Source organism: Procambarus clarkii, chromosome 71 (genome assembly GCF_040958095.1).
Source record: "Procambarus clarkii isolate CNS0578487 chromosome 71, FALCON_Pclarkii_2.0, whole genome shotgun sequence".
NCBI lineage: Eukaryota > Metazoa > Arthropoda > Malacostraca > Decapoda > Cambaridae > Procambarus > Procambarus clarkii.
In genome coordinates this window covers 13,001,737-13,015,292 of record NC_091220.1, presented here as the reverse complement: position 1 = coordinate 13,015,292, position 13,556 = coordinate 13,001,737, and the positions used below count along the sequence as shown (strand labels likewise).

General features: G+C 37.5%; 2 protein-coding genes across 4 annotated transcripts in view; one reads left to right on the top strand and one right to left on the bottom strand.

The window, feature by feature from the left end:
* LOC123745658 (esterase E4) overlaps window positions 1–3,566 on the top strand; it is a 38,055-nt gene extending 34,489 nt beyond the window's left edge. For all 3 annotated transcript variants that reach the window (XM_045726433.2, XM_045726435.2, XM_069312036.1), the window contains one exon: window positions 386–3,566. In XM_045726433.2, the coding sequence (XP_045582389.2) occupies window positions 386–589 (204 nt within the window). In that variant the 3' untranslated portion in view covers window positions 590–3,566. The remainder of the gene's footprint in view (window positions 1–385) is intronic.
* On the bottom strand, window positions 3,252–12,041 carry Naa80 (N-alpha-acetyltransferase 80). Its single transcript, XM_045726432.2, has 3 exons — window positions 11,688–12,041; window positions 10,200–10,329; window positions 3,252–5,968 (listed from the first exon to the last, which is right to left on the bottom strand). The coding sequence occupies exons 2-3, from the start codon at window positions 10,319–10,321 to the stop codon at window positions 5,329–5,331; spliced, it is 762 nt and encodes a 253-aa protein (XP_045582388.2). The 5' UTR covers window positions 10,322–10,329; window positions 11,688–12,041; the 3' UTR covers window positions 3,252–5,328.
* Between the last annotated feature and the right edge of the window lie 1,515 nt (window positions 12,042–13,556).

Genomic DNA, 13,556 nt, shown 5'->3' with positions numbered 1-13,556 from the left:
GTCTTCTCTAATATTTTTCTCTTTTAAACATTATGAACAATTTAACATTTAAATTAAATTTAATAATATAGTATGAATGTGTGTGATTAGATCCACTTTAAAATAATCTTCACAGCCTTGAACTGTAAATATGACACTGTGTATGTATACAAGAAAACTTAAGATGTGTCAATTTCAAGCATTTTTGCTATGAGTGTCATTCTCTACTGATAAAAACATTTTATTGAGTGTTTGTAGTTCATTTAAATATACTTAACATTCAGTACAAGGATCATGAATATGTTTATCTTTAAATATATTATGAATAAAGCATGTTAAGCAGCTAGAAGCAAATTACTAAAACATAAATTAGATTCCTGAGAGTAACACAAAGTTGTATGCACAGGAGATGAATTTCTGGAGCCAAGTCATCCCATTGATGGAGAAGACAATAGACTCGCTTATCGCCATCCCTGCCTCCAATATTCCTTCTGATAATCCTACTGTTAGGCCTGGTGAGGGCCAACTATACACTTCCCTACCAAACTCATATATCATAATTGCTGCTGGCACTTTAATAGTTATGTCTGTTCTTAGGCATTGGTATTAGTTGGTGCTGCCGACTTCCCATGACAACAGGTTGATCTCCGCTCACCACTGAAACCCACTACAACAATGGAGTGCCCTTATTCTCACCACCACCACATTGAAACTGAGACCTTACATTTACAGCCACACAAAACCATGTTGGATTGCTTTTACAAGATTGTTTACTGTGATATATTGATCTCCTCCATTAGGATTCTTTGCATGTACTATACTTGCAGAGAAGGTACACTAGATCACTGAACATTTATAATAATAATAATTATAATAATAATGTTTATTCAGGTAAAACTACATTCAAAATGAGTTACAAACAGAATGTTGGATTTCTAGATAGAGCTGTTAAAGATTGATGTGTCTGCTATAGGGGGATCTAGTATATATATTGGTGTAGGGCCAGCAGTTAGCATTCAGAGGTATCAAGTACTGGAGATCTTAAAGGCCCGGCCCCCAATGAAAATATATGAGTAATACTTATAGTGGCTTACTGAAATTGTCAGCCTAGACATAGATCATAGATCTCCTACACAGGAAGAATGGATACTCCTTTAAACTAACTAACTTATTTATTAACCCCTTAACAACCCCCCATATACATTCACACCAATAACAATAATTACTTTACCACACTATCTTATGTTAAAAGCCTTGGTCCACATAAGCAGGATACAAGGTTTTACAATGAGCACAAGCTAGGGTAAAGTCTACTAGGCAAGGGACACTAGCAAGGACTCAAGGTAGCTTACTGGTACTATTGGAGCCCACGTGGTTCCACTGGGACCCCCTTAGAGTAACTTAGCAATATAAACACTAGTGATCACCTAATAAATACTACACCGTAATACTTTACACATAGAACATGCTTATGACAGAAAATGTTAACACGACTCAGTACTTATCTTGGTAAACTAGACACAGAAATGGTAAGGGAGAGAAGCAGCCACCAGCCTGAGCTCTCTCCAGCTCACTCGCTGCCGGCCGACTACTCAGCTAATCGTACAGCAGCCCTATATCCAAGTTTACTCAGATCTACTTTACTAATACTTTCTAATCACTTGTAAACATAGTTGATGCCTATTTTATTAATTAATAATCAACCACAAGCTCAGTCTTTAAATGCTCTGTGAGAAACAAGAATCGTATTACGTCTGGCAGGGAAGATACAAACAGATACACGTCGGCAAGCTTCCCACATAATATAAAGTATTTTATTTAGCTCAATTTGACCTCTGGTTTCCAATTGAGGAACCCAGGGTCGTAACATACATACTATGCCTAAAGTCACTAATACGCACAGTGTTTCGGGCAAGCGAAACAGACTATTTAACAGACTTCAGATAAATCTAAGTGTATTCAGTCAGCGTTTAGTCTTAATAAGGAAAAATTCCATTAGCCAGATCCTGGTGCCAAACTAGAATTCTTTACTTTCCTTGACTACTACTGAAGCTCAGAGGAATTAGTGATCAGCGCCCACGTCATATCGCCTTCGAGTCTCCTAGAGCCCAGGTGAATGGAATGTTTATTTCCACGGAAGTGTGGATGACAATTTATAATTTAATTGTATGTTGCATGAAATGACAGAGTATTTCATTATGAAATATCTGAAATAATTGCACTGTATCCATATTTCATGTCTAGTAAATAAAGGAAATATACTGTATATGATGAAAGTATAAACTGTGTACACTAAAATCACAATCAACTTTTCCTTTACTGTGTAATATCCAGTATTGAAACTTAATTCTTTTTTGTTAATTCTGTACTTAAATTATCTCCAATGAACAAATCCACAAGGGCCGTGACGAGGAATCGAACCTATGTCCGAGAGCATCCCAGACGCTGCCTTAATCGACTGAGCTACAACGTGGTCAAAAAGAGTTGAAACCAGAAGTTCTACTGAACTTACTTGGATCCTGCACCCTCTCCGAGACACAAACCTTGTGTCTCGTTACTTGTGTAATGAAGTAAGGGCGAAGAGGTAGAACTGCCTATTGACATAGCTCGAGTGCATGGGGGAGTTGTGTAAAACCCTGGTTTGTGTCTCGGAGAGGCTGCAGGATCCAAGTAAGTTCAGTAGAACTTCTGGTTTCAACTCTTTTGACCATGTTGTAGCTCAAGTCGATTAAGGCAGAGTCTGGGATGCTCTCGGACATAGGTTCGAATCCTCATCACAGCCCTTGTGTATTTGTTCATTTGATGCATCACGCTATTGTGATTTCTGTGTGTAGTGTAGTGTATCTCCAATGTATATTATATTGTATCTCACAGAAGTTGCACTGCAAGAAATTTGTTACTATCATTGTAATTATAGTAAAAGTGTAAATAATTTATAAATGTTAATACAAAAGATTGGTTAATGTCTAATTATGATCTTTTAAACTATCTAATTCTTTTGTGCTTCTGCTCACATGATGAGTATAGGGTGCACAATAAACTATCCAACACTGGATTGTATATAAAGCAAGCAGATTGGAATCCATTTCAAAGCTTGGTGATAGCTTCCATGTCTGTATGTAAATGTTTTCTTGTCTCTCTCAAGACTTTATCATAATGAATGCTATAATGATTGATGATAAATATATGTATATAGAGCATGCTCACTTACTATAAATACTGTATAAAAAATTTGAAAATACAAATCATTGTTGGGAAAGAAAAAGACAATATTTTCATTTTTAGTTTTGTTACTAAAATACGGTACATAAAAATTCCTTGGTGATTTCATTTACTGGTTGTATTTATAAAGATATACATACTGTATTTTGAGAAAATTTATGGCTAGAGATAACATTACTTTGACCATTCTTATGTTGTATATTACAACTAATAAGCATATTTTAACGAGAGAAACATTTGTAATATTTTCTTAGGTTTTATACAGAAGCCATTTTATTAATACTGTATACAGGTATGTAATATAAGTGGAAGAAACCCTAAAAAAACAAATAATAATAATAAACACCCTTTGGCAATAATACTAATTGTGTGTATATGATACACTTCGTTATGTTATGTGACTGCTGCGGGAAAGTGGTGGGATTATTTATTTACACAGTACTGTAATGTTAAGGTAGGCATTTTATTTAGAAGAGTAGAAGAAAAACAGGCTTAAAGTGTAAGCTATATGAAACATCTTTTCAAGTGGACTTACTTTGTTGCCTCCTAAGGTAAGCTTACATTGTCATATGAGGGAGTGAATTTTAAAGTCAGATAGAGCAACATTCTAGGTTACACACACAAATCACAATAGTGTGATGCATCAAATGAACAAATCCACAAGGGCCGTGAAGAGGATTCGAACCTACGTCCGAGATCATCCCAGACACTGCCTTTATTGACTGAGCTACGACATGGTAAAAAAAAGGTTGAAACTGAAGTTCTACTGAATTTACTGGATCCTGCAGCCTCTCCGAGACACAAACCAGGGTTTTACACAACTCCCCCCATGCACTCGACCTATGTCAATAGGCCGTTCTCCCTCTTCGCGCTTACTTCATTACACAGAAATCACAATGATTTGACTTGATGAGGCATATCATGGTTCAGGTGCTGCCATTTAGGGGATGGGAGGGGTAGGTAGTTAAGCGAGCCAAGGTAGGCTTGGAAAAGATCAGTGTGTGCATGTTTTTATCTTTTTTTAGAGCCTGCTTTACCTGTATGATCACCTCCTGTGCTCTCAAGTACAGTGACATTTGAATGAGTTTCTGCCCTGCCTGCCTAGATGATTTGCTCTTCAGTAAGACAGATGCCACATAAGGTAATATTCTGCTAAGAGGAATAATCATAGTGAAATTCTGGAGGTCTGTGGACTGTTACCCTATTAATAACACCCCCCCCCCCAAAAAAAATTATGTTCGTCCTTTGCTGTTTTTAAGTACTGTACTGTACAGTGGCACCTTAACTTACGAATGCCTTTACTTATGAACTTTTTGAGTTACGACCCCAATTTCGATGGAAAATTTGACTCTACTCACGACCTTGGCCTCGACTTGCAACTTTATTGATACACGTATGGGCCAACCGAGCGCATGGTTCCTGGTGGCATGGGCAATCCCACCTCGGTTTATTAGAGCCACCCACTTAGTGCCGATCTCGCTTGTAATGAATTTAATTGTTTTTGTGCTTTTTTGTTTTTTGAACATAAAAGTAATTATTATATATCATGCCATGGGTCTCAAGAAAGTCAGTGGTAAGGTTCAACTTAAGAAAACATATGTGAGGATGACCATAGAGGAAAAACAAGAGATCATTCATTGTGAATGAATTTAATGTCTCACTACAGTCAAATGTTAAGATGTAGGGAAAAACAAGTCTTTATGGAAAGGGTCTTAGTGAGACGAACAAGCAGTGAACCACAACCAGGTCCTAGTGGTATGAAGACAAAACGTAGGAAAGAGAGTACCCCAGAGAAGTCATCACTGTCTGATGTTATAATGGAAAGGGGCTCCCCCCTCCAAACAGTAACACCTCTCCTCCTCACTGTCTTCCATATGACAACAAGCGTCCTCAATAAAAATAAGATATACATACTGTATTGTAGATAATACAAAGAGTGGTAATCAGTATAAAATGTATTTTTAAGTTAATACTTTTGGGGTGAGGAATGGATTATTCAGTTTACATGATTTCTTGTGGGAAAATTTATTTCAAGTTACAAATCTCTGGGAACGGATTAAATTCTTAGGCGGAGGTATTATATTACATTCCCAGAGCAAGGGCTGACACTATACTTTAAAATTAAAGTTACATCAAATATTTTTTCATATACATCTTTGCCATAGCTGTTATATCTAATTTTTGTATATTATCTTTTTTAATTTTTGAACAAGGTGGTGGTGGTGGTGGAGGAGGGGGAAGTGATGCCTGGTGTGGATATGAAGCCGTATTTTCATTTGAATTAGGAAGAATAACTGTACTCTCTAAACACTTGCACTGTACTGATGTATCTTCACTATGATGGGCTACCTTTTCAACAGTATTCATTGATACTCTTGTGTTATTGTTTGGTACAGGTGCTAGTGATGTTAGAAACTGCTTAGGAAGTAGGTGTCTGTTAACAGTTCCACCATAAATACACACAGGAGCACAAAATTCATACCCTAGTTTACTATAAAACACTTGTTGGTCATGCGTTGACAAGTAAATGGTATTAAAACCACAAGCACGGACATATTCTTCAGTTTTCGTCATCAACTGACGCCCATAACCTTTTCCTCTTAGATCTTGACGAATTATGACTGACTCGACCCAAGCTGCTGTTTGTTCCTGAGGTAGCATATTAATTCTTGCATGTCCTATTACTTCCACCTTCTCTTTTGAGATATTTCGTAGAAGTGCAATGGAAGTAGGTAATTGATCACATGATGAATGAAGCGATCGTAGCCTGAAAAACACACAAATTACACACAGATAAATCATTTAAGAGTACTTCCGAGTCATTAAATCAGCAATGCTACTTCAGTTGCAGCTAACAGAGAAGGAAAGTGATTACAGTCTAACAAACAGTGCATAAAACATCAAGGATGGATAAAAGCCTTAATGAAAAAGTAGGAAAAATCCTACAGAAATATTGGATAAAATATCTCATAAAAGGTAGATTAAACTTGAATGAACATAGTGGATGAAGCCTGACAATGGATGGAAAAAAGCATCCCAGGAAGAGTGGATAAAGCTTCACAAAAATGATGGATAATCCTTCACAAGATAATGCAATATTATCATTACTTGTCCTGTGTTGAGAGAGATACTGTAATGTTAAAATCTTGTGTGCTGGAGTCTGTTAGTGCACACTTCACTGAAGTGAATGGGGTTGAGAATGCTAGGGAAGTTCTGCACATGAATGTTTATTATAATTTTTCCTTTGTTCGGCTGTTTTTTTTTATGTTAATGTTCAATTATTCACAAATGGAACATTGTTCAGTTGCTCTGTCAAATGGAGTGAAAATCTAAGACCAAATGGGGTAAGCAATATGAAATCCCAAAGCCATCTAAACCTGGCCCAGAGGCTATACCACACATTATTTTCAGCCACTTGAGATTGTGGTGGGAAGTTGATTGTCATACACCGGTCAAGGAAGCAAATACAAACAATGTAGCACCAACACTAAAAGGTATAAGGATGCCATCCAGAGCCAGGATTTATTAAGAAGTTATGCAAGTTTTCTGAACCTATACATCTTTTCTCAATCTTTAGCTCCAGAGCAATAGAAAGCTGTTTATAACAATAACAAAATTTGATTGGGAAGTTTCAATCCTCATAAACTGCCTGAGAAATGTAAACAAAGCTATCAAAGATTGAGAAAATATGTACAGGTTTGTAAGTGCTTAAGTAACTGCTTAATGAATCCGGTCCTGGGTGTCTTTAGGCCCAAACCACAAATTGCACTAAACTGCTGAGAGGTGGAAGCTCTGGAAATAGATGAAACATCCAAAGCATTCCAGCACAAGTAAAGATACTTCCAGATCCATGACCAGGAGACAAGAATGATGACTGGGAGCCTGGTTGAACCCAAGAGAAAAAATCTGAACAGTTGAAAACAGAAATCCCAGTCAATCACTAAACCTTAGATGCATAAAAATGTCAATAGACTTTCAGATAGTCTAGGGCAGGGGTCTCCAAACTATGGCCCGCGGGCCACATCCGGCCCGCCACAATTTCATCCGGCCCTCCAAACAAATCCCTGTGTGGTGGCCTTGAAAAAATAATTATCGTACGAATGGCATCGCAGAATTATTCAAAGCTGGGGCTGCTGACTGGTGGCGCTCAACCCGAGTCAGTTTTCCTCTCTCTCGATAGTGTGACGCACAGATACTAATACTGGTAGGTATGTGCTGTGCATTACAACCAATCAGTTGTGTATAACTGTATATTGTGGGGATGGAGGGCGAGTGGGGCTTCGCTGCTTCCGTTTCAGGGAGCACAAACACTGTACAATATTCTTTTCTCTGTACTTTGACAATGCCTTTATCTTAGTTATACAAAATAGCAATAATACTATTGTAGCCAAAAATATTGCATGTTTAAAATAGTTAAAATGGTAACCATTAAGTTTATCAACGAAAGCTGTTGCCATAATATTTACCACTTTATAATAATATGCTATGCTTTTTAACACCACATACAAGCTGTTTTTTTCCTGTAGAATTTATTTCATTTATTTTACCCTTATGTTTTCAGATATGGAAAAGATAAAGAAAAGAAAAGTGGACAGTGAGTGCCGTCGGTTCAATGACGAATGGAAGATAAAGTACTTTTTTGTGATAGCAAATGATAAAGCTTTATGCATAATATGTAGAGACAGTGTTGCTGTTCTGAAGGAATACAATATTTGTCGGCACTATGAATCTAAACATGGCTCAAGTTATTCTCACATCACAGGAGCAGAACGCACTAAAAAAGTTTGAATCATTTCAGCACAGTCTGCATTCTCAACAAGCTGTTTTCAGTAAGAAAAAATCTGAAAATGAAAATTCAACTAGAGCCAGTTACAAAGTTGCCTATGTGTTGGCTAAAAAAGGAAAACCTTTCACTGATGGTAGTATCATAAAAGAGTGTATAGTGGAAGCAGCAGGAGAGGTATGTCCAGAAAAAGTAAACCTCTTCAAAATGATAAGTCTTGGGTCAAATACTGTTGCTCGTAGAATTGAAGATTTAGGAGGCGACATAATTCGGCAAATAAAGGAAAAAACAAAAAGATTTTGTTGGTATTCTCTTGCGTTGGATGAATCAACTGATGTGTGTGATACTTCTCAGCTCTTAGTATTCATTCGTGGTGTTGATAGTGAATTTAATGTGAGCCAAGAATTAGCATCAGTTCACAGCATGCACACCACAACAACTGGAGAGGACATTTTCAATGAAGTAAGTAAAACTATGACAGAATATAACCTGAAATGGAAACAAGTGCAGTGTGTGACAATTGATGGAGGAAAGAATATGTCTGGGACAAAGAAGGGTTTGGTTGGGCAAATTACAACAGCTTGTGAGGTTGGAGGATTCTCAAAACCCATTTTTCTGCATTGCCTTATCCATCAACAAGCATTGTGCCTAAAATATGTTGATATGTCTTGTGTCATGAAACCTGTTGTTTCTGTGGTTAATTTCATTAGATCTCATGCACTCAACCATCGCCAGTTCCGTGATTTCTTGAAAGAAATTGATGCGGAGTTTGTTAACTTGCCTTATTATACAGCAGTTAGATGGCTTAGTTGTGGAAAGGTTTTGCTGCATTTCTTTGAGCTCAGATTAGAAATTGATTTATTTCTCACCGAGAAAAATAAACCTCAGCCATTATTATCAGAATGTGAATGGATTTGGAAATTGGCATTTTTTGCAGATATGACAGGTCATATGAATAACTTGGTGAAGGTTAAGGTTAAGGCCAGGTGAAGGTTAAGAATTTTGCTCATTTTCCATGTTGTGAAAAATTTCATGCAGAAAGTAAAGTTGAATTTCCTTTTTCATTTGCAAATGAAATAATTTCAGATTTGAAAAAACAGTTTCAGAAGCGATTTGCTGACCTTGATGCCAAAGCAAATGAAATCAGGCTCTTTCATAATCCATTTGACTGCAATGCTGAAAATCTTCCAACTCAATTTCAAATGGAAATTATTGATCTCCAGGCAGATGACAGACTGAAAGATAAGTATAGAGAAGGAAATCTGATTGAGTTTTATAAATGCCTGCAGCCAGATCAGTTTCCAAATTTGATAAGTTTGCTTGTAGTTTTGTGTCCATTTTTGGTTCAACATACTTGTGTGAACAAACTTTTTCCAAAATGAAATATGTGAAATCTAACTATCGAGCAAATTTGTCTGATGATCACTTGAAATCAATTCTTACAATTGGCTCATCTAATCTGGAACCTGATTTTAATGAAATTTTGAAGTCAAAACGACAGTATCATTCGTCACACTAATTTGGTTGCATAAAACTAAAGGCAGGAATCTATTTAGTTTACCCTGATTTTTTCCAAAAAGATATGTTTTAATTTTTCCATGTTTATACTTTAATATTTGAGGAAATTAAATTACTGGCACTGATTTGTTTTTTGTTTTTTTTCATTTTTTATTCCTCCGGCCCGCATAAATATGGGAAATATATAATGTGGCCCTTACATTGAAAAGTTTGGAGACCCCTGGTCTAGGGAAAGAGCAAGGACGTGTTTGAACTTGCCAGGCAACCCACAGACAAGGCAAGCATCTGAAGCCTAGGGCAGGGATGAAAATGTGGATCTCGAGAGCCCGATACTAAATTAGGGCCCGAGATAACCTCTTTTAAGCTTTCTCAGAAAGGGGCATTTCATTACATTCAACACTGGATTTTTGTGATTTCATTCTATAAACTTGTGTAAGTCATAAAAGTGTTTTTAACACTAGTAGCCGCAAACTGTACCCTAACTCAACAAATACAAGGGAGACAGTACACAAAGAGTGTGTAGAAATATATACTAGTGGAAAGTGACAAAATGGAAGTTAAAATTAAAGTTAATCTAAAATCAACTGAAGCCATGGTTCTCAATTTCACATACAAGGGTGCTTAAATGCATGCACCTAAACAAGACATGACCCCCGTTTAAGAAATAGGCATCAAAACATTTGTGCAACTTTCTAACCTGATTGTTTTACTACGTGGCCATTGCTCATTGAGGATGTTCATGCAGTCTTCAGTGTATTCTGGGTGCCGATGGAGAAGTACAACAAAAGTCTCGCTATTTTCTCCATTTTTGCCAGTCATCTTTGCATCTAAAATTCATCAAAATAACTTTTGTAAATATTGGTACATAGAGAAAGCAAAATCAGTAGCACAATTGAGCTCAAATGACTTTTAAAAAATTAAAATTTATAAACACTATAGTGGTCTGATGACTCAATTTAGCATCATCTGCAAGTTTACAATCCTATTTGGTTCAGTGGCAAGTTTTAGCACCATCTGATCTTAAATATTGCAACCTCACTTCCTAAACTGTTCATTTTGTGTTAATGTTATGCCACTCTTCTGCAATACATGTTTGCCACTTTTCACAATGAACCATCCCAGGCTCATACATTTTCATTATCGTGATTCAAAATGATTTTCTCGTACAGTATAAGACAGGAGACTTATCAAAGTCTCCTTAAGTCAACTACTGACCTTTCTCAGGAGAGACCCACAACAATTGGCTAATGGCTGGGTAAATATTTAACTGCTAGGTGAACAGAGGCATCAGGTGAAAGGAAATGTGGCAAAACATTTCTATCCTGCTAGGGATAGCTGCCAGCTTCCTGTCCTCGTCGAGACCACTAATATTAGTGTCCCTCAGGTAAATTCAGGCAAATTTTCAAGATGCATAAGACCACTCATTTAACCAAAACAATGCCAAACAACACTACACTATGCTGAAACCTGCCTACCTATTCTATACAAATCTAACCTAACCTAGGATAAGCTAACCAAAGAAAATAAACAAATTAAATGGATTGAATGAATTTCTTTTGATTAATGAGCTTAGGTATAAACAGCAATATGATGCTTCCCTATTCTACAGGAAAGATTACACAGTATAGACCAAAAACTAGCTATAAGTTCATCAAATATCCGCATCTCACAGGATGGGTAGTCATACTCAGGAGAGTCAGGAGGAGAGTCAGTCAGTCAGGAGAGAACATGAGATGCGAGGCTCATCTATTAGCCTATAAATCCAACTACAGGATCTATTAATAACATCTATAAATCCAACATTATGTTCGTAAAATAACTACGTATGTACTTTTCCTGAATAAAAAAATTAATTTAATTTAATTTAATATTAGCCTCCACTAGCCCACTCTGGGCATCTTCCAATATCCTTGAGTGTATGTAGTAGTTACAGAGCTCAAAGTACCTCCATACCCTTTGGTCTGAAACTACTCCAACACTATATATATGTGACAGGGCAGTCACATATATATATAGTGTTGGAGAATATGTCCTAGCTATATCTGTGACTAATAAATGAAATGGGCGAGTGAAGGGAGTGGGGCGACTCGTCCAAATGCAGGAAAAACATAGGTAACATATACCTAACAAATAATATACATAATTGAAGATGCAAGTACTATATAATAACGGTATCTACACTTACAAAACTGGACTAATTCTTGCCGTGTTGAAGGAGTTATAAAGAGGTGGTGGAGGTGCCGCCCGGCCGCCTCCCTCCTCCACCAGCTCTGCTATAAATAAACAGGGACTGGTCGTTTCGTACACGAGACGTTCAGACAAAGCTCTCGTTTTATGTGTTAAAATCGTAAATATTGTTATACTAGATTGTATTAGCTTAGGATGTATGGGTCTCAGTTGGGGTTAGGTTAGGTTAGGTTGGGTTGAGCTAGGTTAGGTTCAGTAGGTTTAATATCCGCTGGCGAATAGTATGTTGTTGTGTTGATTTAGGGGCGACGACGATCATGGGATCGGATGCGCCCATGGCGAATAGTATAAAAACGATACAATCGTATTTTCTATACGAAATGGTTTGTATCCAAATAACACCCTGCAGCGTTTGTTTTCCCTGCACCTTTTTTACTTGATATATTAAAAACTATATTAATTTATATACAAGAAGGTACATTGGGTATATGAGAGTACAGAGATGTGACGTTTTACATTCATGTAAAGGCACTTGTACTCATTAGTCAGTGTTGCCAGATTGAGCTACAAATAGCGAATTGGGCTACTTTTGAGAACTTCGCGCTCCGCCAGTGTTTGCACCTTACATCTGAAGGACCACAAACATGGTCGAACGCACAAAACACTTAACTGTATTTACGGGCTATTCATGCCCGTAAGGACTAGATTATAGTCAATCATAATGATAATAATGTTTATTTATTTAGGGGGAATAAATTTATGGGCACACTGATTAATAATGGGCATCATTAATAATCGTAACATTATATTAATTCATTTTTTGTTGTATTAAAAATATAAAATACGAATCAACAACGTTTCCCTAGTGTACCTGAGTTTACCTGAGAGCCACTAACACTAGCGGCCTCGACGAGGACAAGAAGCCGACGGCTTGTCGAAGGTCCCCCTATTTCCCTTGGTGATCTTTACCAGCTGTACTTTAAAAGTTAACAGAGTTTTGGCATTTACGGCTTCCGCGGGTAGGCGGTTCCATGGGTTAATAACAGTCTCCGTGGTGTAGTGGTAAGACACTCGCCTGGCGTTCCGCGAGCGCTATGTCATGGGTTCGTATCCTGGCCGGGGAGGATTTAATGGGCGCAATTCCTTAACTGTAGCCTCTGTTTAACGCAACAGTAAAATGTGTACTTGGATGAAAAAACGATTCTTCGCGGCAGGGGATCGTATTCCAGGGACCTGCCCGAAACGCTACGCGTACTAGTGGCTGTACAAGAATGTAACATCTCTTGTATATATCTCAAAAAAAAAAAAAAAAATAACCCAATGGGTGAAAAAGCATCTCCTGCTGTCAGTCCTACATTGTGGCTTGTTGAGCTTGACACCGTTACTCCTTGTTTGTGTTACATCTGTAGCGAGTAAACCTATACTCGCTCCATTATCTCATCATCTTAATGACATAACTAATTACACAAGCTATAATCCTATTACTATTTACAGGTAACGGTTTTTCCACCCTTCCATCTTACTGTGAGGTGTAGTAACTGTATATAAGCCAGCGATTTGAGAATAGCAAAACAGTACAATCTCCAGTCAAGAATGTAGTACTCGGTGTAGGCAGTTCTAATCGACCCAAGACACTACAGCTTCGACACAGAGCAGGCAGCAGACTACGACCTCATCCAGCTACAAGGCTCTCCCACATAGAGCTCCGCGACTCCGGCCACACTCAGCTCTCTGCTCTGCTCCAGGCTTCGTCTCAACGTCTACGACACTTCTGTATCCAGGACTACTAAATAAATATGAAACTCACTAAACACTGTGTATCTAATCTACCCAACAACGTAACATAAACGTACGTTACACATCTGAC

What these genes read in the sequence shown, in the direction of transcription:
- Naa80 (XM_045726432.2), bottom strand. Translation starts at nt 10,321, where the DNA reads ATGACTGGCAAAAATGGAGAAAATAGCGAGACTTTTGTTGTACTTCTC. An exon ending in CCACGTAGTAAAACAATCAG is followed by an intron (nt 5,969 to 10,199) that starts GTTAGAAAGTTG and finishes TGTGTTTTTCAG; the next exon opens with GCTACGATCGCTTCATTCAT.